Source organism: Pelophylax lessonae, assembly GCF_965119305.1.
Source record: "Pelophylax lessonae genome assembly, chromosome: 11".
Lineage (NCBI taxonomy): Eukaryota > Metazoa > Chordata > Amphibia > Anura > Ranidae > Pelophylax > Pelophylax lessonae.
The window spans coordinates 172,607,793-172,634,928 of NC_138778.1; the positions used below are offsets into that span (position 1 = coordinate 172,607,793).

The 27,136-nt window shown below is 43.3% G+C and overlaps 1 protein-coding gene across 1 annotated transcript in view; it reads left to right on the forward strand.

Annotated features, from left to right (window-relative positions):
- The window catches only part of NGFR (nerve growth factor receptor), a 143,753-nt gene that overhangs the window by 41,008 nt on the left and 75,609 nt on the right, over positions 1–27,136 (forward strand). The window contains exon 2 of the mRNA XM_082271294.1: positions 3,726–3,861. Within this exon, the coding sequence (XP_082127420.1) occupies positions 3,726–3,861 (136 nt within the window). The remainder of the gene's footprint in view (positions 1–3,725; positions 3,862–27,136) is intronic.

Sequence of the window (27,136 nt, forward strand, 5' to 3'; positions counted from 1 at the left end):
GGGCATGAATGAGGCAGGACTGAGGCTTGGATAGGCATGATTGAGGCACAGATGAGGCACAGATTGGCATAAACGAAGCATGGATGGGCATGATTGAGGCATTGATGGGCATGATTGAGGCATGGATGGCTATGATTGAGGCATGATTGAGATATGATTAAGGCATGACTGAGGCATGGAGGAGGCAGGGGTGAGCGGTGCTGCAGCCTCTATCCTCTCCTCACAAGCTCTACCGATCACTGTGTACAATATGCGAGGAGAGGAGAGAACTGAACTGTACATGTTCCGGTTTGTTGACAACTGATCACTCCATCGTTAGATAGAGCGCTCATGTGGTGAAGGGCCGCTGTCATTGGCCCTGTACTACAATCTGTGATGCATGGACACTTCCGTGTGCGTGTCCCAGGGGGCGCAGCGGGAAGCGCAATTCTGGGAGGATGTCATTGCATGCCCTCCCAGAATAAGCCGACCACGCTGTAGCCGTCATTTGGTTATGGCTCGGTCGGCAAGTGATTAAACTCTCCCACTCTCCTCATCTATACAACATAGACACAAATGATCCTGTAGTCCAAGACAAGAACTAGAAGGGCTAATTATACTCCTTGAGATAACACAAGAGGTGGGCAAAGAATACAGGACAGCTCTGAATTTCTAGCAGGATCAGTTGAACCTATTGAACTAATATGACAAAATTAGCCAAAAAAAATGCCAGTGTTTTGGGCCAATTCAAGTGTTGGCTTCTTATAGTTTCTACTGGCAACTTTAACCAGTAATAGTTTGTTTCCAAAGCCTAGGCCCTAGTGATTAGGGTTGTTTACATTTCTCACTCTTTTGCAAATGGATTTCCAGCTCCTAAATCTATATTATAGTGGAAGGTATGACACCATCATTTAGTTTAGTGGGAGAAAGGTGGGAACATAGAATCTTTGAAAAGTTGATTTCACAATGAATTCTCAAACATTTGCCATAATATATTGGTGATCTACCTAGCTCTTGGGAGCAGGAGGTGGGTCAATTAGCTGTGGCTTCAGCACACATACCTGTACATAATCTATTTGTTTTCAGCAAATTTATGAGGTCAAATCTTTAGTTACAAGAGTCAACACATGCATAGGGTTATTGTAGGGATAGCTTAACAGTCACTGGAATTAATCCCTGTTTAATCATGTGCAACATCTGCATCCATTTGGATTAAAGGTGCAGCCCTGGGCCCAAGGCCTTTGGACCCCCCAGCAATGTAGGTTATTAAGAATAATAATACATACAATAAGCACAGGTGGCCAGTGACATATGTACCACCATCTGTGCTCTAATGAAGATGCTATGAAGACGTTTCTATAGATGGGCGGGGGTGAGGGGAAAGGATATTGGAAACCACTGCTCTAAAAAAGTCATTTGCCGGTATTTATTATCATGCTGAGTGTGGAAAAAGAGCAGCTTGATTATTGGAAAACTGTCCTTTTCTCTCATGGCAAATTAGTCTTCTTTATTAGGAGTCTCAATCACTGAAAGACAGTCTCTCGAGCTGCTATGCCCTCGTCTTAATTGGAAGGTCATTTAATTCTTACAAAGAATCATTCGTAGGTCTTGCAGCTGTGCCTTGTTTGTGTATGGGCTTTTCTCTCTTAGTTTTCACAAAGTTTCACTCTGGAGAGTGAATATACGCTATATGGCCCAAACACTTGACTATCACACCTACATGAGCTTGTTGGACATCCCATTCCCAAACTTTGTGCATTATTATAAAGCCCTCTCTCTTCCCGCTACAGTCATACCAACCTCCACTCTTATGGGAAGGCTTTTCACAAGTTTTTGGAGTGTGCCAGCCAAAAGAACTGTTATGAGTACTGGAGTTGGACAAGAGGACCTGGCTCATAATCTGCCTTTCTATGGCCGAAGGTGTTTAGTAGGGTTGAGGATAAGCTCGTAAATTCCTCCACACCCAATTTGTCAAACCATGTTGTGCTGAAAGAGTTGCAACACTGTTGCCACAACTGCCTAAACTGTCTTTGTGTGTGGTAGCATTAAGACCCCGTTCAGACAGGGGCAACGCTACTTGCTGGGGCGGCCTGTGAAGTCGCGGTGCACAGCGTGCACCGCAACCTCGGCGCGACATGCACAGACTTCATATAATTGAAGTCAATGCAGGTCGCCCCAAAGTAGTACAGGACCCTTTTTCTAAGTCGGAGCGACTTGTGTTGCTCCTATTAGAACGGGTCCCGTGCTAATCAATGACAGACGACTAATACTACCTGTTGAGATGAGGAAAGCATCCCACTCCTCTGAGTCTCCAGTGGGGGGATCTTCCAGCTTAAAATCCTTATTCAAACCTTATGTTTTCTAAATGTACAGTGCATATTCTGTGCAGTTTTGATCTGATTGGTTACTACGTGCTAACACAGTGGAGACTTGTTTTTATGAAAGCTAAACAAAAATGGAAACCATTCCACATGGATAGGGCTTTTTACAAAACATCAAATTATGAAGATTCTGCAGCCCTCATACCAGCTAGCCAGTAAAAAAACAAACTCTTCTTACTCCTCAGGGCCTTCTGTGAAGTGTGGTCCCTCTCTCTAGTTTAACTGTCTTAAAGCGGAGTTCCGGCCTCAAATACCTTTTTTAACTAAAAATACCCCTATAATATTAATCCATCGCCCTTTACAGAACCTTTATTCTCGTACTTACAAGGTGTACAGCATTGGATTTAAGTCAAAACCTTACTTTTAAAAACGCTGTCTGGGCGAAGCCATCTTAGACGTGGGCATCTGAAGCCGCAGTGTAATCTGCTGTGTTCTTCTTCCTGGTTCCAGGGAGTGTTCTGGGAGTTCTTTCTGATTCCAGCCTCCTGGGAGTGATGACAAACAGCTCCCAGGATGTAATGCAAAGGCGGAAGTGATGTCAGTGGCCGTGGCCACAGAGGGGGGAGAAGGAGGAAGTACAATGAAAAATGCCCTGAAAATAAGGTAACCCCCGAAAAAATTGAAAATGCCCAATTGTTGATCAGCATAGCGAGCACTCCAGGAATCACTAAAGTTGCAAAATAGGCCGGAACTCCACTTTAAAGAAAAAGTGCATTCGACCTGATGATTATTGGGTCTAAATAGAAGGTGAGAGTATTGGCATATTGGTGATGGGTTCTACTTGATAAGAGTGATGCACAAATACCAACACAAAGGACACAGTATTTTCAGAACAAGTGGATGAAAAATAATAATGGACTTTAATATTTGAAGGATTTTTATTTTTTTGTGATGCACATATGCAAATATGATTTGTGTTACCATATAAGTGGATTTTGGAAGAACTTTTTTGGTTTGAGATTTGTACTGATAATAAAGATAAATATGGTTTGTTATAGTTTTGTATTTAGTTCATATTATACTGTGCGGCACTGTGGAATATATCTCTAAATAGTGTAAATTTTTTTGCTGGTTGTCTAGGATAAGCTCTGGTATATTTGTGTATTGTATGTTTCTTATGGAAGACATGTTGGTCAATGGTATCTATTGTCTTTTGCCCAGTTGTTCTTGATCCCTAAAGTTGAATGCAGCATGTCTGGTTAACAACAGGGAAAGACCACCAGCTCACCCATTAGGACCACCAGCTCACCCAGTCACAAAGGCCACCAGAGTTGCACTGAATTGCCCTATGAGTTGCCACGAAAATGCCAAAGAATTGTGTAACCTGTTTGAAGTTATAACTTGTATAATTATGTGTCGTTTCAGCTGTTGGTGGGTGCCGAGGACTGCCCGACAGAACAATACACCACAGGCGGAGAGTGCTGCAGAGCCTGCGGAGCTGGAGAGGGTGTCATACAGGAATGTGGGGCGAACCAGACTGTCTGTGAACCCTGTCTGGACAGTGAGTAGCTTCAATCTAATTGTCTGCTTATTAGCAGATTTACAGATGCCTTTTGGGATTGGTATATAAATGACACATGACATTTTCGCATCAGCTCCTACCATAAAAGCTGATGGAAAAGCCATCATACAATGAGACTGACTTGTAATGATTCAGAAGAATCCGTTTTATTTTGTTTATAGCCATTCTCTAGGGGGTTTAGGTTGCTCTTTGCATCTATGTTGGAAATGTTCTATTGTTACTTTGAATAGTATTGGCTGCCTATTAAATCTCTTATCATTCTGATTGGTGCTATTTAGTGGTGGATCAACCAGGATGATGGATTTCTGCTGTTTCCAGGTATACCGTCCAACCATTCACTATTAAATCTGAACTTCAGGGAAATGTAAAAGGATACCCCTACAGTGGAGCCTGCCATGCACTGCAAGGGTTAAATGCCCACTTTTGCTTAGGGTACCAGTGAAAATCACATTCACTCATCTTATCTTGCTCCCAAAGGCTGCTCCTTCCATGCAAGCTTGGGTGCGTCATGTGGTCGCAGCTGTACAAAGCAGGACCATCAGTCCTGTATTAGAAGTGAGGACGCCCACCCCAAAGCCAGAGCATCGAGAGAAGAAGCTGCTGGGGGAGCAAGGAATAAGGTAGGTCAAAGTGCTTTTTTCTGGTATCCTAGGCAAAAGGAACATTTTACCTTTGAAGTGTGGGGGAAGCCCCACAGCAAGGGTAGTTTTAAGATAGTTTTAAGATAATAAGAGCATGTACAATTTAATACAGTTATTTAAGCATTAAAAATAATACACTTATAAATGCAGTGCTTAAATTGCACTGGGTATCTGCCTTTTTTAATCCCTTGCGCATTATACCCCTGACTGGGTAGAGAAGCGGGAAAGGCAGCACTAGGAGCCATACAGACAGGGGGACAGAGCAGTAGGAAGAACTCATCAGTTTGCTGCTACACCTTCATTGTCCACTCATAGGCTAGAGACAGGCAAGGGACCAGGCTGTAATGTTTAACTGCAATAAGGAAAACCTAGGTCATTGACCTGAATGTGCAGTATGGTAGGGATGTTTAACTCTAAGGACTGGACACATAATTTTGCAAGTAAAACAGCTCTCGTAAGACTTTGAAATGTGTTTTTGCTATTTGCCTGAAGTTCAGCAGCAAAATATCTGAACTGGTAAAGGTATGGTTCGGTCTCAAAGGCTTGATGGAACCCACATTACACCCAAATGGGTATCTGGAATTCATTGTCCCAATGCCTACAACATCTGACCATACATCTAAGCCAAACTAGCTTGCAGGAGAAAGTTAATGTTATGTGCCTTAGCAGAAGAAAGGCAAGGTTCTGGCTCTAAAAACGAATGTATATTACTTCCTCTTTGCAACATCTAAATAATGACTAGTTTATTAAGATCCACTATGTGTTCTTACTACTTCCAAGTGGCAGTTGCTAGAAAGGTTAAGCACAGAGGTCATTTGACTGTACCAGAGTACGTCTGTTCCATATGTCTACAAATTGTAGGAAAGGAAAACACTTCTGCTCTGCCTATAGCAGTCAATCAGATTGCAGCTGCAATTTTGCTAATGGAAGATGAGAAGACAGGTAACATGTCATTGGGTACGGTAAGAAATTGATTTTTATGTAACAAAAAAAAAAAGAAATGGATCTGATCCTGAAAAAGTAAACTGAAATTTTTAATACATCTTATAGCCTACGTTTAGTTATTTTTAATTAATCAGCACAAGGGACAATACTTACATTCAAAGAGAAGCGTCCCTTGTGCTGGTGGCTGCTCTCTTAGGTCTGGCCATAGATGGAGCAAATTTCTTTCCTGCAACCCCAGGTTGGCTATGTTGATTGGGTAATCCCTCCCACGGAGCTGTGTTCTCCCAGCGGGGGGGAATCCATCCCCGTCTGGAGAACAAAGTTGATTATTGTAAGCCGCTATACAGGCGCAAGCAATAATCACATATAAAATCCAGCAGGCTGGTCGTTTCCAAGTTGATCGATCAATCAACTTAGGTACATTCAGCCTGCCCACACATGGTTCGAATCCCAGCCAGTTCCTGCTGATCCAGCTGAAATTCTAACCATCTATGGCCAGCTTTAGACTTCAGTCCTTTGCCCCCCCCCCCTCCCCCCCATACCATCACAGTGGTAATCTTACAGCGATGCAAGGGTTAATACAAGCTGTGGACTTGTCAAATGCACTCATCAAGAATGCTTTCTATGCCCGTCTTTTCCACCTCCTCCTCCATTCATAGAAGCTGCACCATTGCTTCCAGCAATGATAGCACTCTGTGAATGGAGGACCGGCAGATGAACTATAGGTCTGCCTCCTCCATTCCTACAGTGCCTGTATTTCATAGCAACTATGATAATAGATCTTTTATGAAAGGATCAGGGAAGGTGAAAAGGATGGGCATAGTCGGCACTCTTGACACTCCATGATAGGTCCAACTGGGGAATTGTATTATTGACACCATAGGAACATGTAAAAAATGTGATCCCTTGAGGGGTCTCCAAACTTTCTAAGCAAAGGGCCAGTTTACTGTCCCTCAGACTTTAGGGGGCTCAGGCTGTGACCGGTGAGAGCAGAAAATGCCCCGGCATCAGGGGGCATAAACAATGCCCCATCATTTGCTTGAACTGAAAGAATAGTGCCCTATTGTTGGTGGCAATGGGAAGAAAAGTGCCCCATCAGTGAGAGGAATAGTGCTCCATCGATGGTGTCAGTTGGTGAAATAGTGCCCCAAGGACCAGATAAAGGCAAGCCATAGGCCACATCTGACCCCTGAGCTGTAGTTTGGAGACCACTGGACTAGAGCGATGGGTGCGCATGCAAGGAATTGGCAGACTCTCTAAGAGCTTTGCATGTGCATGTGCACCCAGTGCTGTAGCTATAAAATCCTATTAATTACATTTCACCATTGCATTAGCAGCATGTAATTAATATTATTCTCTGGCTAGAGCGCTGGGTGCGCATGCATGTGCTGCACTCTTAGAGTCACCTGAACATTCCCGGGATACATAATGTCCATATCATAGAAGTCTACGGACAATGGGCAAAGACGTCATTCTCATCTAGGAGAGGAATACAGAGGTACTGGGAGGGAAGATCAAAAAAGGTATTTAAAATATTTACTGTATATACGTAATTCTATTAAAGCTGTAAAAATTAATACTGGGGAATTTAACAAATGAGGATGAAAGTTCTTTTTAAACTGTGGTCCAAGGACAGAGATCTGTATATAGACTTTTTCCACCACAACTGAGATCTCTGTACAAAGTCGCTGTTAGGGGTTTATTAGGCATAAGTACATTGTGTTTCTGTGCCCCGCCGGTTCAAAAACCCATTGACGTGAGTCTTTGTCTGCTCTTAATATCCCCCTCTTTCATTTGCCTGCTCTGAATAACTCTAGTAATTGTTTTATTTCTGCTTCCAATAAAATGTAATATTGCGGCTCCTCTGCATTAAAGGGGTTAAGCCGGCAGCTGCTCCCCAGACCTGGGCACGTCTCTGCCCCCCCCCCCCCCTCGAGGGGGCCCTCACTTCATGTCCTTCAAATCAAAATCTGGATTCCATCTGCTATAATATAAACCTCGTTACTTCAAAATCAATGGCATCTTCCCCACCTCGTGCTGTGCCCTTGACGGTGACCTTGGGGAGGGAGATAATGTTCCCTGTCATAGGCGGCCTGTGATAAGCATTTCATAATGAGGCCGATGAGACAACATGAGATTAAATGAGGGGCGGAATCTATTAGACAGTACGTGGAATTTACAGTTAATTCAGGATAATGTTAGTAAAGCAAATAAAATCTCTAATCAGATTTTTTTTCAATTCGTACAATATAGCAGAGCATTTTTTTCTATATTATTATTATTTTCAATTTTAATTATTATTTTTTTCAATTTTTATTATTATTATTAATATTTTCTATTTTCTTTTGTATTTTTTCTTCCGTTTTTTTTTTTTTTATTTGCTCTTTGCGAAATTCGTTTGCTTCTGTTCCTCCACCTCTTGCCCGTCCACTTGGTCTAACTCAGTGTAACTACAGATTTCAGGGAATTGAATAATTATTTATTAACTGGACCTATATATACAAGTAAACCAAAGAGTGCCTCTATGCATTTCCCTGCAGTTTGCTTTTTATATATAGGACCAACATGTGGAACCTACAAAGATCTGGACTCTTTTGGGGCATGCCCCTTACCTATCCGCTATGGGACTTCCACACCAGATCATTTTCCAGACCTCTGCAGCCCTTAAATCAAAACAAAGGTGACCTGAAACAAGACCTATAATCAATGAGCGTACGTAAGCCGAGCATAGATAAGACCCCGAGGCCCCTGTCTATGCTTTAATGTGTTAGGAGGGGGTATAGCAGGAAAAGAGAGGGGGTCCAAAGTAACTTCTTTTATCGACTGTTGCGCATGTGCCAAATACACAACCTCCTGACTTGTAACAGAGGAGACTAGGTCTTGGAGTCTGATCAGACGCACGTTCTGCGTCTGAACTCACTTTGATCTGAGGCCTGAAGGGAAAGGATGCAATCTGGATCTATTTGGTACCCCGATCACACTTCTCTTTCTACCTCTTATGGTACTTTATGACAATTATATAATAACTTGTGTACCCTCTGCTGTGAATTATCTGGATAATGGGATTTACTGAGAATTTGGTGACCACATAAAAGCACAAGGCTGAAGACTAAGTGCCTTTGTAAAGATCAGTAAACTAAAAGTTAATAGGACCCTGTTGGAAAAATTAGGTTGGCCAAAAAGCTCTAAAGAAGATAGTAAATAGTTACCTCTCCAGCCACCCGTGCTACCAAACACTCCTCTGTTTAAGAGAAATCTTCCTATGAAGTCTCAGTCTTCTGGTTACATGCAGTACTCATTGGTTTCTCCTGCCAACTTCCACCCCAATACAGAACAAGGGGGGAGGAACCACTAATTGGCCGGAGGAACCAGTGAAGGACAGATAGAAGCAGATACACAAGCCAACCCTTATCAATCATATTTGACTTTTTTTTTATAGTACACCTGTATCAAGAGAACCACAGAGGTTACCATTGGTGAACTGACTTCTGAAAATGCTACATGCCTGGTCTTCTGCTGGAATCATTTCTAATTTACTGTCCTTGAATTCAGACATTAAAAATTCCTCATCTGTGCATACATCTAGGTTAGTTACTAATGTATGAAAAGTCAACATGATGGCCAGGCAACTAGCATTTTCAAAAGAAGAGGTCAACAATGGCAGCATCTGTTTTACTCCTAAAACAAGTTTCCTTTAAAGTCTGCAGGCAAGTGCAGTGTACTGTCTCCACTACAGGTGGCACTAGTCCATACTATGGTTCCCTGAGTCCCCAGCAGCAGAGTTCTGGTTGGCTACGCTGCATCCAGGTGACTCTGGTGGCCATCTTGGGTTACACTGAGTCAGGTTTTGGCGCACTTTGGCAAAGTGGCTATTGTTGAGAAAGCATTCCTGTATGTAAGGGACAGCATCTGTGGTAGGGACAGGTTTGGGAGGAGTAGGGTCAGCTCAGGGCCTATGTCTGCCCTTTAGCAAGCTCCCTTTTGGGTTGAACTGACCAGGCCGCATTCACCCCCCCCCCCTCGGCAAGTGCTGTCTTGAGTTTAGTCCTACTACTGCTACTCTCCATTGCATTGGCTGTAAGTTCCCGGTCTGGTAAGCTTTCCCGCCAGGTTGTTGCACTGTTTGCAAGTTCTTCAATACACCGTTTACTGCACTCCAGGCCTATGTGTTTTTACTGGCGCCACACCATGATACACCTACCCAGCAAGTGGAACTTAATTTTTTTGTTTCTTTTCGCTAACACTGTCCCCAACATCCTGCTTGGTACAGTGGAATGGCACTTGCTCATTCTGCCCATTTCCCATAAACCCAGCCTGTCATTTACATGCCCCCCACCCTCCCCAGGGGCCGCCATCATCCAAACAGAGCTTACAGTACTCCAGGACTAAGTGGCGCTCACACGTCATTATGTGCCACTAGAAGAATATCCACCTCCCTCGCTGCCAAAAGAAGTGGACCCTCCTATGATGTCAATTAACCAGTTAAAATAATGCTGGAAAAAGATATATAAATGTTTTTTTTTTTTCATAAAAATAAATCTAGGGCTTCGGAATGAGGCGGAGAGGCTGGTATAAAATGCTGAATCCCTGGAATTCTGCTGTAATAGAACAGAACTACAGCTTTAATGTACTTCGCCCAAACTCCCCACACACATTTTTTTTATTTTTTTATTTTAAAGACTACATACCATTTTTCTAAGGGCCTGCTGATATCATGGGTTTTTCCTTTTCTCCTCCAATGGCGGATTCTTGCTTATGCACCTAATAGCCTTTCACATAATGATGTATCAGCGTCATTCAGTACTGTGAGCCCAATTCAGCATGTTGGTGTACCCCTAGGTAAAGTGTCCATGGCAGCCCTGGTTTAAACCAAGTGGGTTTCATGACAATGGCCAGAAGAGGAGACAGCACCAGATTAAAGGTGAACATTGCAGCAAATAAAAACACTTTTTTTATTTTAACCAATGCTGGGTTACAACTTTTAAACGTTTTAAGCTTGAGTGTTACATTAAATGCAACATCTGCATGCTGTTATTTGCCACACCTTTTCCCTGAGCACTAAATGTTTCAACAATGTATTTTTATTTCCTGGGCCAACAAAGGACCGTAATTTTACTGTCATAAACTGGGAGTGCTGGTCCATCTGTCAAAGAACATTATCTCCCCTCCCCCTCTTCTGCAATCCAATATGTCAATCCATTCTATGGTCAGGAAGCATTGTCCAATTTCTGGTCTAATTAGATAGCAGTGAGTTACCAGCTCTCTTGTACAGTAGTCATTAAGCTCACCACTTAGCCTTTGTAGACTAGCACAAACCACAATGTGCCCTAAGGGTACTCATCAGACCTGCCTAGTAGCATGGTAACTTTAAAGACAACATGTGTCTCAGAACGTAACACTTTCAGAATGCCATCCATAATATATGCAGCCTTGATCTCCGTTTTACGCTACATTGACTATCAGGTTCTCCATTGTTTCCAGCCAGCCACAACCCCTCTCATTACCAGTTATGGCAAGAAGACAGAGACCAGAAGAACCTTCTCGCTATAGGAATCAGTCCAAGAGCTTCACTTACATGACTCACAAGCTAGCTATTAAACTGAAGAGTTTAATGGGAGAAGTTAACGAGGCAAATTACTTTTAATGCCAGTGAAACGAATAGTATTAAACTATAAACGTTAAGTACACAGTTCCTCCCTGAAGATGATCTGGAGAAGCTCAGAAATCAGCTGAATCCAAATCCTGCTGGGAATTTCAATAAAATTTCCTTCTAGATTGAAGGATGAATGTTGTTTATACAGAGGTGTGTTTGACATGTCAGTCTTTCAGCACTCGCTTGACAGGAGTCTATTTGGGCATCTTGTCAGTGTCTAAATGCTGGATTGCTTAGACGTTAAGCAAACTCATCTGCTTCACCTTATGTATTCCTCAACTGATCTGAGGTTATGGCATAAAGCTACCCTATATAGATAATTTTGCCCAATCCAGGCTGTAATGTGTGCAATGAGAGGGGAACATGTGTCTTTGGGCCACCCCTTATATGTGCAGAGACTCCCAGGTCACCTAATCTCTAGGGATGAAAGGATTTTCCTGTCTGATTATTGTTGTTACACTCTTTGCCCAAGCCATCATGCATGTTATGCCGGCCCTTCATAACAGGAGGTCATTGATAACTGGATGCATGTCATCACGCATGTCTACGATACTATGCTTTAGCCCCTGGCATCCAGGCATCAATGACCTCTGGTCAAGAAGGGGATAAAGCAGGCATGTCCAACATGCGGCCCGGAACCCCAGGCAATACGGCCCACTGCCCCCTGACAATTTTTTTTTTTACTGGGAAGGAAGGAGGTCAGGTCAGGGGCATGGCCACAGCGGCTTCCAACTAATGGTAAGCAGAGGCTGCTTCGGAGGGGAGGGGGGAGGCGAGCATGTGCAGTGTTTCTGACTCCTACCACCATGACCACTTCAAATCACTGAAGTAGTCATGGTGGTTAGAGTGTTCCTTTAATATCTCTCAGAAGAAGTAAACCTCTGCATACTGATTACATTTCATTTGATCATCTTCTAGTTGTGTTAAATTAGTGCGGGGGGTGCAGCGGCGCGGGAAGGGCGCGGCGGCATTTTATTATATACCTTAACCATAGTATATATTTTATATGCGGCCCGAGAAAATTTCTGTACACTCAATGTGGCCCAGAGAAGCCAAAAGGTTGGACACCCATGGGATAAAGCATTGTGACATAGACATGCTTGATGGCATGCACCTGGGCATCAATGACTTTCCTTCCCGAAGGGGTTAAGCCACTTTTGCATCATGCAGGCCTGGGGCACAGTGCTTTAATCTCTTCATGATGAGACGTCATTGATGCTCAGATGCATACAATCACAAATGTATGTCACAATGCTTTAACACCCGTTGTGAAGGAGTTAAAGCATTGTGTCGTAAACATGCATGATGGTATGCCTCCAGGCATCAATGACCTCTGGTCAAAAAAAGGCTAAAGCAATGTGGCTTAGACATACTTCATGGCATGCACCTGGGCATCAATGACTACCCATTGCGAATGGGTTAAAGCATTGTGCCATCACGCATGTCTATGGCACAATGTTAACCCCCATTGTGAAGGCGTTAAAGCATTGTGTCGTAGACATATGTGATGGCATGCCTCCAGGCATCAATGACTTCTTCTCAGGAAAGGGCTAAAGCTTTGTGGCATAGACATGCTTGATGACATGCACCTAGGCATCAGTGACCTCCAACCATAAAAGGGTTGTGCCATCACAAATCTCTATGGCTCAATGTTTTAACCTCTTCATGATAGGAGGTCATAGATCTTAACCACAGGAAAATGCTGCAGGTCCATGGTGCAGTTAAATTTACACTGTTCAGTCTCAAAATCTTTTTTTACCAGTCCGCTTATTCTAAAGGAGAAGGTTGACGCAGAGACACAAAATCTTTTAAGGCAATTATTATTAATTACATAGAAAAAGGTAAAAGTGTCCATTAGTTTTTTAGTGGCCATTTTTAAATACAAACAAAAGGAGGTTGTAATTAAAGCCTATTTGAACCATTAATCTTAATTACTGCATTGCAGTCAGACTACAAAAAGGGAGTTTGAGGGAGTATGAACAATGTTGAGTATTGTGGAGGAGGCATGCCTGACTGGTTGAGCAGTGGTCCAGGTCTCCAGTAGGCTGCCAGCACGAGGGATGTTATCAAAGGCTCCAGCATGCTAGAACAATAAAACAAAATGGACACATTCTTTAGGCACAGGGGTTGGAGGATGGAGCCACTCCTCTAAGCGTTGAATGTCGAAGGGTCTAACATTGAGACATTGGAGAGGTGAATATAATACCTCTTCTATTAGAGGGACAAGGCAATTGCATTTTTTTAACCTGGCCGGGTCGCTTTAAAGGGCTGTTTGATCTGCTGTATAAATATGGATTACTTATGGACCATTGTCCTCCATTATCTACGTAAGTGTTCAACATGCATCTCAGATGTCCATGAGCATAAAGCTGACCACAAAGATGACAGATGGGTTGTGCATGCTCATTTAGATAATGGGTGCATAAATATGTACTCTTGTGTTACCCAAGAGTAATGATTTATGTACTGAATATACAATGGCGCTAACCTTATTTTCAAAGAACAGTAGCGATCAGCTTGAAAAATGTAGCCTACAGGTGAATACCCACCATACACCCATTCCCCTCTGAACTGCCCTTCCTTCTCCTTGCATTACAAAGAGGACACTTCTACTGCAAGTCTGATTTACATTTTTAGCTGACATACAGTGACTCAGTATAGCAACAAAAACTTTCCTAGATGAATAGAAAATTGTTTTACCACTTTTAAATAAAACATAAATGCTTTTATATACACAGGTATAGTTTACGGCCCTTCAAGATGACCCACTCCAGTGTGTACAAAGAACTCTGCTCTAAAAAAGTGATATTAAACCCTTGGTTTTTAGAATTCTTTTAGCAGTCGATTTAAACTCTTGCCACCCATGTAATACATATGTGCGGTAAAGAGGGCAGGCTTTAAAGTCTTCCCACTGCACATATGCGTCCATGGATAGCTGAGGTTTCCGTGCTGAGAGCGCAATCACTGGATGCACCCAGCACAGTGAGTGAGCTGTCAAAAAACATCTACCAGTCCCTAATAATGATGGAGAGCCAGCACAACATTGGCACATGATCAGTCAGTCCCGCCCCTTGAGCGTAATGGCCCATTTAAAGTGGAACTAAAGTAAAAAATACTTACCTCTGTTCCAATGGGCCAAGGTCCCTTTCCAGCTCTAGCATCTTCTCCACAGCTTCTTCCGGTCTGGTCTTTGACCTCCTTGATTGGCTGCTGCGGAACTATGTCACTCCCACCCATGTGCAGGAGCACAGTAATCCTGGCACACAGGCATCGGGCTGGAATGTAAACTGAGCTGGTGCATTCTACAGAGGATTGCCAACAGGCAGGTAAGTGTATTTTACCGCTGAAGAGACATTGCCTATCTCTTGCAAGAAAGACTCTGCCTGTTCGCAATTTTTTTTTTATTTGTCTAAAGTTTGAAGAAACGCCAGGGCTAGGCAGTTAGGCTTTAAACACTTACAGAGTATGCAGCTTCTTTATTTTTTTAAACCTTGCTTGTGTTCCAGTTTAGACTGGTGTCATCGTTGCTGCCCAGGTTTCCTGTTTCAGGGTGGCTCCTTTCTCTTGGAGTCACCCTTGCATGCAAGAACTAAAGTTGTGTCTCCCTACACTGTTCATGTAAAGAAATACACAACTTTATAGCCTAGGATGGCAAGGTACTCCTCTGCTCCTCCATCTTCCTCCCCTCTTCCTTCTCCAAGCTAACAGGCTGGTTGGAGACTGCGCTGTCCACTTGTAGGCAGGTGCAGTTTAGCCTCTTGGATCAGCCATGCAGAGAGGGTGGAGGACAGGGGGGGACCAGGTTCCTCAAAGGTATCAGGTGTCATCAGGAAGCAGCCGTTCCGTTGGACGCAGCTGCCCTGGTTGACTTAGAGGCCATCTTTAACCACTTGCCGACTGCCTAACGACGATTTACGTTGGCAGTCAGCCCATCACAGGCAAAGCGACATAGGCCTATGTCGCTAGCCTGTGAGGCTCTGGGGAGCGCGCGCGCGCCGCTGAAGGCGCGCTCCCGCTCACTCACGGACCCCGATGTCCACCGGGCACTCACGATCGTCCGTTACAGCGGGAGAAAGGCAGGCGGCTAATGTGAACACAGCCGCCTGTCATTCTCCCCTGTGTAAGAATGGAGATCACACGGTTCTACTATGTAGGACCATTGATCTCTGTTCCTACACCAGTAGCCACATCCAGTCACAGTAAGAATCACGCTCCTAGGGACACACTTAACCCCTCCCTCTCAAATAAAATTAACTCCTTCCCTGCCAGTGTCATTTTTACAGTAATAGCGCATATGTATAGCACTGATTACTGTAGTAATGTCACTGGTAACCCCAAAAGTGTCAAAAATGTCAGTCAAGGGTCCGATCTGTCTGCCGCAATGTCGCAGTCCCCCAAAAAAAATTGCAGATCGCCGCCATTACTCGTTAAAGAAAAAACAACAAAAATTACAAAAATCTTTCCCTTAGTTAGTAAACGCAATAACTTTTGCGCAAACCAATCAAATTACGCTTTTTGCGATTTTTTTTACCAAACATATGTAGCATAAAACAAATTGGCCTAAAATGTTAAAACATTTTGATTTTTACATTTTTTTGGGGGGAATTTCATATAAAAAAATGTGAAAAATATTGTTATTTTTGCAAAATTGACTCTCTTTTTTTTGTTTATAGCGCATGATCAAAAAATTGCACAGGTGATCAAATACCACCAAAAGAAAGCTCTGTTTGTGGGAAAAAAAGGACGTCAAATTTGTTTAGGTACAGCGTCGCACGACTGCGCAATTGTCCCGCAGTGCCGAATCGCAAAATAGGCCCTGGTCAGGAAGGGGGTAAAATCTTCCAGGTCTTAAGTGGTTAAGGTAGGCAGTGCTTAACAAAAAAACACTGCCCCCCCCCCCAGACTGGGGCACCTTCAGTGTAGCAGGTCAAACAGGGACAGCTCTCCCGCTGGCTAAGAATAGTTGGAGTAGCTTAGGGTCATTTTCTTGTGGAGACGGGAAAGAGCAGGGACTAATGCTGTGTCCCCTTCAGTAGCCTTTCTTTTTTGGGGGCCAGTTGCCAGTCTGCCTTCCAGCTGCCTCTCCTGCCGGATGCTGTCAGGTGTCTCCATTGTGCATCCCTGTCCGGTTCTTTGTAGGTGTTTCGGTCCAGTGTGGCCATGTCTGCAGAGTTTATTATTCTCTCTCTCAACATTACATCAATACATTTTGCTGCATTAACCGTGTGAGTTCTGCGAGCCTGGGCCACACCTATACACTGTTAACTCTTTCCTGTGGAGACCGGATGTTCAGGGAAGCACCACTGAGATAGAAGGAGCCAGCGGCAGAGAGAGCTGTAAACTGCAAGTGCTGGGGTGAGAATGTTAACAAATAGTTTACTGGGGAATGTTTAATTTATTGCGCTCAATGTCAACTAAAAATGCTGAGGGTCTACTACTACTTTAATCATCTCTCTGTCTTTGATATAACACTCACCTTGACATTTCAGAAAACCTTTCCTAAACTAAGGTCAGGTGAATGTAATGTGAAATGCAGATCGATGATCAGGAGAGGAGTGCTTTCTACCTACCGGAGTGGGTCGTGTTGGAGGGTCTGGAGTTGTTGCTCTGCATTTACGCTATCATCAAAAATTCCATTTTCTCTTCCCATACTGCACATTGTAGATAGGCTTTTCTAGGGCTTACAGGACGGATTTCATAGGATCTGTTAGAGACCCACGCTGCGTCAGTAAAGAATTACTAGTGACAGGCCCGTGGCAAGTAGTGCCCGGAGGTATGTAAACTTCACAGGCCGCCCCGCAATGTGTGCTGCTGATAGAAAACACCTGTTAAGCAGCTGTCAAGTCTAATCATCTGCACACCTCCAAATGAATCATACTTCTACCAGCGGGAACCGGCTATGGAGTTCATTAAGGTATACAGACTGGCAATGTCCAGAGCTGATCCTATTCTAAGGAATTCCACCAGGTAAGTCTACATCTAAAGATGCCTACAGGTATGTATCCTTTTAATCGTAACCGACTATCTTCGAGAACCGGGCCAGTTCTCCAGGCACCATGTCTGATACGCTTGAAAGCCTTTTTTCCATAGAATTTAATTGGCACGTTTTTACGAGGTAGGTCGCCAGGTCTTTCTCTAACCCTTCCCAATAGCTCAGGTCTGAGACGGAATGTGGTAACAAATATCTTTTGCCAATTTGTACGCATATACTAGAGCCAATTTACACAGGAGCCAATTAACCTACCAGCATGTCTTCGGAGTGTGGGAAGAAAGAAGGAACCCATGCAAGCATGGGGAGAACATGCAAAGCCTTCGGGTACTTGCACACGGTGCTAATATATGAACATCAAATTCCTGGCAGACAATTCATTCGTAAAAACGGGAGGATGGATTGTATAGTGAATACGTATATTCTCACATTTTCGGGCACATACGTAAAACTTCTTCTAGATATTTTTGGGTTGTGCTGTACACCCGTACGCTCACATGAGCAATTATTTGCGCATATATATAGAAAATACTGTCCCAATATCTTTTTTTATATACTGGTGTATACACAGTGTTCACAGGTGCATTCAGTACAGTGGGCTGCATTTAGATAATTAAAAAAAAAATGCCTGAATGCCTATAACTTTGGTGTTTTTAGGAATCCGTGTGCAAATGGCCTTAGAGGGCCACACTGGAAAAAAAAAAAAAAAAAAACAGTCCTCCAAGTTGACCAATTAACAGATATACTTTTTCACGATAAAGGAATGCATGACCACTAGCCCCCTAATGACCAGGCCATTTTTTGCGATACAGCACTGCGTTATTATAACAAAAAATTGCGATGCTGTACCCAAATAAAATTTATGTCCTTTTTTTCCCACAAATAGATCTTTCTTTTGGTAGTATTGGATCACCTCTGCATTTTTTTATTTTTGCATTATAAACAAAAAATAACTGATAATTTTGGGGAAAAAAAACTGTTTTTTACTTTCAGCATAAAAGCACATCCAATAAAAAATTGAAAAAATCGAATTTATTCAAAAATTTAGGCCATTATATATTCTGCTACATATTTTTTAGTAATAAAAATCCCAAGAAGCGTATATTGATTGGTTTGGGCAAAAGTTATAGCGTCTACAAACTATGGGATTTTTCTATTTAATTTTTTTTTTTTTTTTTTACTAGTAATGCAATATTGTTGTGGACATTTAGACACTAATTGACACTTCCGACACTTTTTGGGGACCAGTGACACAAATACAGTAATAAAGTAAAAAAAAAATATGCACTTTCACTGTACTAATGACACTGGCTGGGAAAGGGTTAAAATCAGGGGCAATCAAAGGGTTAACTATGACTAACTCCCTAGCTAGTGTTTTACTACAGTGTGAGAGGTGCTTTTACTAGGGAAATACATGGATCTTAGTCCCTGCCTTGCAGGAATACAGGATCCATGCCTTCCCTCCTGTCAGAGTGGTGATCTGCCTTGTTTACATAGGCAGACTGCCAATCTGTCTCTCTGCAGGATGATCGGCGGGTGCCAGCAGACATCGAGTCCATGGTACCCGCCTATAGGCTCCCGCTGTGTGTAATCACAACGGGGGGGAGCCGCTGGCAGTGCGCATGCGCGCCCCCTACCCAGAAATGTCGGATCATGTATATATACGTGATCAAGGGCAGAGGTGCCATCCTGTAGCAGTAAATTTGCTATAGGGCAGACCTGAAGCGGTTAAAGTGGTATTAAACCCAAAACCAAAAATGTAATCTGTTGCAATTTACCAATCCTTAAATAGTTGTGCCTACATTCAATTTCTTTTTTTTAGGCTTTTGCCCCTCTGTTTTCCCCTGGTGACCAGTAACACTCCTGAATTGCTTCCTCCAGTCTGCAGAAGACTGATGGCACCCTAGGCCAGCCTAGGCAAAGTTTCAATAAAATAAAAAAGTCAATTTTTTTGAAAAACCATACTGTTTATGTAAATTTTGTAAATTGTTATATTAGGAAGTTATTTATGCAGATTAAAAAAATATATATTTTAAATACATCTCCTCTAGTCTACATCACCTCATTGTTCCCAGTTCTGAAAACTGGCTTTCAATGCTGGTATTAGCAGGCAGGATTCGTCTCTCACACCCATATATTCACTCTTGTTTTATGCCAATACATAATAATATTTGGGGTAGCTGACTTCCTTATTTTGAGCTCTCTAACATTTTGTCCCAGTTACAAATGTGTTCCATGAGATATTCACAATGAATTAAGTGGTAAAGGCAGGTCATGATTGCTACAGCTGCTTGCTTGAAAATTTACATTTTTTGAATCTTTCGTCATGGCTGGCAACAGTTCTTCCCATTTATGGATGCTTTTTACTCAATACGCTTGACTTGAAGGCATATTTGGAAAGATAATACGCCTGGATCCTTACTTCAGACCCTATTGTATAATTACACGGAGGGGGCTGCACTTTCCCATAGCCAAGGTCCTTTCCCTGTAATGTTTTACGATTAATTGCGTTATTCTAAATTGGTAAACTGCAATACCAGTTTTTAGCTGCAGGGGTGCTGCTGATTCAACCTGAGATCTCATCTAGTCTCCTTTTTTTCTTTTTTGTTTCTTTTGGTAGGGGTCCACTTTTAGCATAAATGCTTGTGTTGCTAAAATAAGCTCTGTAATTGTATAAAACAAACATTTTATCTTCTCATTCCTGCATAGTATCAAACAGCAGTGTCTTGTTAATGTAATTATTTAACATTGCTTGTTATCCAATTATTTAATCTGATCAAGAAAAATGCTGAGCTGCCAATGGCCTGTTAGAGCTTGAATGAGTGCGTGCCTCAGTCATCAGGCGCCAAGTTCTCATTGCCAGACATGCCATAAGTTTATTAAAGAGTTGTTAATGGGGTACAGAAGTTATGTGTTTTGTGCCAGGGCGATGCAATAGCTGTATCAGGTAAGCTATGCCTGAGATCTTCAGTGTAGCTGCCTGGGAAAATTTTAAAAAATCCTACAATTCTGTGAAAGTAAGCAGAAATATAGGACTTGTTAGATAGCTGGCATCATGGCAAAATAGCAGCCAATGCAACGCCCCTGGTCAGTATCTGGGGTCAGTGCTGATCAATTATAGTGATGTAGTAGCAATGCAAGTTCCAAATGGAAGTGGGCAATTCCCAGCAGCACTCTCCAGTTTAAATCCTCAATTTCTACCCTTTTTGCCTAAAATAACCTAAAGCCCAATTTCAATATTGTTTAAATAAACGGTTCCCTCGTAGCAGCCTAAAACAGCCCCTTCACATCAGGATTTGGGAGCCCCCATCACTTCAAAATCCCCCTTTCACTTCAGGATTCAGGAGTTCTTTACATCAGAGTCCCCCCTTTCACATCAAAGCCCCCTTCACATAGGGTTACCACCTGTCCGGGATTCATGCGGACATTTCCGGTTTTGAACCATGTGTTTCATTCCGCCTAAAACCCCGGCACAATATTCGCAACTAATCTCCACCTATAACAGCCAACACCTGCCATCCCCTCGGCACACACTGTTCTTTTCCTTCCAGCTGTTTAATGCCACCAGCTCTCCCTCTGCACCTTCGGCCACTCACCACCACCAGTTATTCCCATCACCTGCAGCCCCCCTAATCTCCCCCACTTAACGCAATTTGGCCACACCCATTGTTTGCTACATCCCGCTATGTGGGCCGAATTACTAAGCTCCTTGTGGCACCCAAAGATTTCCCAGGTCTTTTACAATCCTGTAGTGTAAACTACAAAAAAATTGCAGTGCCCCACTAAAGTGTTCGGGTTTGGCTTGAAGAAAATGTAGCAACCCTACCTTCACATCAGGAGCCCCCTTCAAGAAGTGTCACTAACTTAAGTTGTTTTTAGATACCTTCAACATAAGCCCCCAGGATCTGTGCTAATCACATCTATTGAGCAGAGGGCCCCTGGGTGGACCCAGGACATGCTAGTAAAATTATATCTCCTATCTCGCCTGGGATTGGAATACTGAACAATGTTCACTACACACTTTTTACTAAAGTGTGGCAGTATGGCAGAGGGCAAGAGGCAGATCAGGCCTTGACACAGGCATAATTTAGATTACATATGTCAAACACAAAGCCTGCGGCCCCAATCTGGCCTTCCGAGCCTTGTCATGTGACCTTCGCAACCAGTTTTGCAACCAGAACATAGGGGAACTCTATTCTGCCACCTCTGGCTCCCCCTTTGCTACCACTCCCCACTGTCACTTGTAAACACAGAAGCCTTCTAAAAGCTTTGCTCTCAGCGGCGCCCGGGTCTAACAGATCCCTGCACACACTGATGTTAAAGACAGATCTCCAGAATCTGAGCAAAAGAATGATCTCCCTGCAAGTCGAGGCAGAACCACCCACATAGGGAGATACTAGAGCTTATATACAGGTATTAGAACTTCTTACACAGAGAGGTACTCGAGCGGCCTACACAGGGAGAAACTAGAGCCGGGCCATGTAGGAGAGAGGTGCAAGGAAGCTTAGGCGGGTGGGTGTTGGGGTTGCACACTGTGCATAGCACACTCCTAAACCCTTTACTTTGTACACAGCACACCCCTGAACTATGAACCTGTGAACATTCTGTCCATAGGGCACCCCTTGAACTGCACTCTGTAAACAGCATAGTCTTGAAACCTGAACCCTGTGCATTGGGCCCCCCTGGAACTGCACTCTGAACATGGCATACCCCTGAACTCGGCACCCCTGAACTATGTATTCTTTATGTATTGCACCCCTCAACTCTGCACTGTTTACATAGAGCACTCCTGAACTCTGCACTCTATATTCAGCACACCCTTGATCACTGCACTTTGTACGTAGTGCACTCCTGAACTATGCACTCTGCTACGTCATGCACCCCAGATACAACCGGCCCTTTGAGGGCAACCATAGTGCCAATGTGGCCCACAATGAAATAGAGTTTGACACCCCCTAGATACAGAGTTTCTTTGGTTCTCTTCTAATTCATGGGGGTGGTCCTGGATGCTGCCAGCCCTGAATAAGCATAAGTACTTTACTGCGGACATGCACTGCCATCACATAGACATTATGCATAGGAGATTTTAACACAGTCCATATCAGGAACCCTAGCAACTAAATCCCAACCCTGGAGAAGGATGATTTCTTGGTCCCAAAATGCACTGGATATCAGGTTTCAATTGGGTGTGATTTTTGTGTATATAAAGGTTATATAGTCTTCCTCTATAGTGGAGTTCTCAAGTCTACTTTTGTAAAACAATTTCCCCACATTGTGTTTTCTGAGCAGCCTAGATCTATTTGACAAAAAACACCAAAAACTGTATTTGAAGAAAGCTAAGCATCAAGTCCAGCATTTCAATTTTATTTCAGGTAACTAAGACTAAGGATATAAGACTGTATTGGCACTTTTCCACTGCAAGTACCGGCTCGGCTCTACTCTGCCCTGCTTGGCCCTGCTTGGCCCAGTTTGCTTTTCCACTGCTGGTACCGCATGGTACAGTGTTGGAACGGTTCGGTATGGTTTGGTATGGTTTGCTTTTCCACTAAAGTAGTACTAAGTGGGTGGGATAACAACGGGGTGGGTGGGATTCTCTGACCAATCAGTGGCTAGTAGTGACTAGGCAAAGGATTGTGGGATTTGGTACCGGGTATGGTACCTCTTGGAACCACAATCGAGGTGGTACTGTTTTTGAGAGCCGTACCGTTCGGTTCCATGCAGTGGAAAAGCGCCGCCGTACTGTACCGTACCGAACCGTTCCTACACCATACCATGCGGTACCAGCAGTGGAAAAGCACAAAAGCGAGCCGAACCGTTTGGTTCCATGCAGTGGAAAAGCGCCATAAGTCTACTAAAGACTGAATAGCTTTTGGTCCACTTTGGAAGAAGCAGTAACGTCATGTGACATGACATGTCAATGAAGTAGGATGGAAAATTGAGGTGGTCCATGATGGTAATCCATCGTACTGACTGTCTATTTATCAGTGTTTAGGATTATATTCATGTCAATCCAACTCATGCCCAGCTTTAAGTGAAAGTATTAGTTTGGCAGACATTATGAAAAAAACATCTGCTCAATGTCTCTTGAGTGGGTTTTTGCTGCTCATTTTTTACTGTTTTCAATATTCCCATCTTTCTGTCTTTGAACATTGTTCCTTTTTGTCTGTGTGAAGTCAGTCTTAATATACATTCTTATAATTCTTTGTCTGCAGTTTATTTATATAAATGCATTCAATGCCAACAACATAAACACTTAGAAAACATATGTCTGGCCGTGTTGTGTATGTAGCCTCATCCTAAACAGTCATGGTCTCTTCCACTCTTCCAGTTAGATTAGACTTTGGCTTTCAATGCTGCAAACAAGCAGACAGAATAGTAGTACCACTCTAAGCGGACTCTCGCTCTCAAGGGGGGTTTTCTAGAAAATGGGTAAGGTTTGAGTAGGCTTGAGTGTCGTCTTGGCGGAGCTTATTTTAACTTTAATTTGCAAATACTGAAAGGTATGAAGTTTTAATTCTGTAGTGCAGTCAATGTAAATGTCCTTGTCTGGGATAGAGTGCCGGTGTCCAGAGCTGTAGCTTGATACACTTGGCCCCTAATGAAAGATACATGTGTATCTCTAAATACGACGTTACAATAAATGCCCATGTGCCCATGCACACATAGGCTTTTATAAGTTTTTATGAGCAGCAGAGTTCAGAGACCATCATAGCTCCTCTCCTGAATGCAGAAGAATCACGTTTAGGAGAGGAACTTTTGGACGTAAAAATACCAAACGCGTCAAAGCTACAGGCGAGTTTATCACTTCAGAATTTATTGATTTCAATGGCCAGAATAAATAAAAATCCTGGCCAATGCAATAAATAAACCCCCAAACCCGAACACTCAAATATCCCTAGTCCTGTGCTAATGTCTAATGCACTCTGCTACTTACATTTTAGCTAAAATCTAAAAATGTAAATAGGACAATGATACACTATATTTTCAAAAGTATTTGCACGCCTGCCTTTTCATGCATATGAACTTTATTGGCATCTCAGTCTTAGTCCGTACGGTTCAATATTGAGTTGGCCCACCCTTTGCAGCATTAACAACTTCAATTCTTTTGGGCCGGCTCTCCACAAGGTTTAGGAGTGTGTCTATGGGAGTGTTTGACCATTCTTCCAGAATCGCATTTGTGAGGTCAGACACTGATGTTGAACAAGAAGGCCTGGCTCGCAGTCTGCACTCTAATTAATCTCAAAGGTGTTTTATTGGGTTGAGGTCAGGACTCTATGCAGGCCAGTCAAGTTCCTCCACCCCAAACTCGCTCACCCATGTCTTTATGGACCTTGCTTTGTGCACTGGTCCAAGTAATTTGGTGGAGGGGGGATTATGGTGTGGGGTTGTTTTTCAGGGGTTGGGCTTGGCCCCTTAGTTCCAGTGAAGGGAGCTCTTAAGGCGTCAGCACACCAAGACATTTTGGACAATTTCATGCTCCCAACTTTGTGGGAACAGTTTGGGGATAACCCCTTTCAGTTAAAACATGATTGCGCACCAGTGCACAAAGACATAGATGAGTGCGATTGGGGTGCAGGAACTTGACTGAACCTTTTAGAGCCATTGCAGATCCTAGTCAGAAAGGCTTGCATTCCCTGCTGTATTCCCCAGCATATAAAATATTAGACAATACAGCAACCTAAAGCCACCCTTAGTATGAGCATGCTAGGTGGTAGAGCTATTAAATGAGACACTGTGGTTTTGCCATCTGATGTCCAGGAAGATATAGGTGGGAAATTCAACCAAAACATTTATTTTTCATGGATGTGTCCTTTAACAAAGCTTCACGTGACATAAACAGCCACAGCAACAATAACGCAAATGACAAAACATTATAAAGGTGAGAATTGCGATGCTTCGAGTAATATGTGAAATTGTGATTCATCGTTCTCTTTACAAGAAAGTGCTTGAAAGTCAATTATTTTGCCTCTAGCAGAACATTGTGTGAAGCGCTTGAGTCATTTCAAAGGTTCCTGTTGGGACTGTGGTCTGCCTGGATGAATAATGTGTTCCCTGTGTACCCTTCTCCCAGTGAAATGAAAAATCAGCTCCATATTCCAGCTTATAATGACTACTGAGTAACAAGATAACTTCAGCAGCATGGGCTGGAAATCTCAGTACAGTACCATAACAAGGGCTCCATTTCTCTGTAATAGGAGTAATAACCAACTACTGACAACCAGAATTGCCTTCTGAGACTTTTTAAAATGTTGCTACTTACCTAGATTGGATTCAGCAAGGCTTGCATATAATTTGCCCTATGATGTGCAAGCTCCTGCTGCAACTACAAGTCTCATAAGGACTGCTGCCTGATTTACTCTCAGCAAACTGCAGGGGATAGGGACAGTAGCATACTTTTAATCAAAAAGCCTTTGGGTGTGTCTGGACATTGACAGACAGCACAAAGGTGGACTGTCAGAGGTGACAATGCTAAAAGCCTCATCCTTATGTGGTACTGTACTCTTTAAGTCCTTCTGCAACCAATAGAGAACTGGGCTAGAAGTCATGGGGGCATGTGCCCCCTGGGCAAGCACCAATAAGATATATTGGACTGTAGGCTGTGAATGGAAATACCTATCACACTTTTGAAGGCCCTGGAGCACCAGGACAATCGAATTACCCACAAAACGACCCCTTTTTGGAAAGCAAACACCCCAACGTATATTCTATGAGGCATTATGAGTTTTTTGAACATGTCATTTTTTTCCACAAGTTTTTTTTGGGAAATGTGGAAAAAAAATTAAAATATATCTTTTTTTTACACAAAGTTACACAAAATGTATAAGATATTTCTAACACATAGCATGTGTATAGCAAAAATGACACCCCCAAAATACATTCTGCTACTCCCCCTGAGTATGGCGATACCACACACATGTGTGAGACTTTTACACAGCCTGGCCACATACAGAGGCCCAACATCCAAGTAGCACCTTCAGGCGTTCTAGGAGCATAAATTACACATCTAATTTCATTACAACCTATCACACTTTTGAAGGCCCTGAAGCACAGGAAAATGGAAACGCCCTCAGAATGACCCCATATTGGAAAGCAAACACTCCAATACATAATCTGTGAGACATGGGCTGTAGAAAGGTACTCTGATGAGCTGCAGATAGGTACTCAGGTACTCTGATGGACTGCAGACAGGTACTCAGGTACACTGATCGGCTTCAGAAAGGTACTCGGGTACTCTGATGGGCTGCAGGGTGGTACTCGGGTACTCTGATGGGCTAGAGAGGTACTGGAGTAATCTGATGGGCTGCTGATAGGTACTTGGGCACTCTGGGCTGGAGACAGGTACTCGGGTACTCTGGGCTGGAGAGAGGTACTCGGGTACTCTGGGCTGGAGACAGGTACTCGGGTACTCTGATGGTTTGCAGATAGGTACTCGGGTACTCTGGGCTGCAGATAGGTACTCTGGTACTCTGATGGGCTACAGAGAGGTACTCAGGTACTATGATGTGCTGCAGAGAGGTATTCGGGTACTCTGATAGGCTGGAGACAGGTACTCAGGTACTCTATTGGGCTGCAGATAGGTGCTCAGGTACTCTGAAGGGCTGGAGACAGGTACTCGGGTACTCTGATGACAGGTACTTGGGTACTCTGATGGGCTGGCGACAGGTACTCGGTTACTCTGATAACAGGTACTCGGGTACTCTGATGGGCTGCAGAGAGGTACTTGGGTACTCTGATGGGCTAGAGACAGGTTTTTGGGTAATCTGCTGGACTGCGGATAGGTAATTGGGCACTCTGGGCTGGAGACAGGTACTCGAGTACTCTGGGCTGGAGACAGATACTCGAGTACTCTGGGCTGGAGAAAGATACTCGGGTACTCTGGTCTACAGAGAGGTACTCAGGGTACTCTGATGGGCTGGTGACAGGTACTCGGGTGCTCAGATGACAGGTATTTGGGTACTCCGATGACAGGTACTCCGGTACTCCGATGACAGGTACTCCGATGACAGGTACTCGGGTACTCCGATG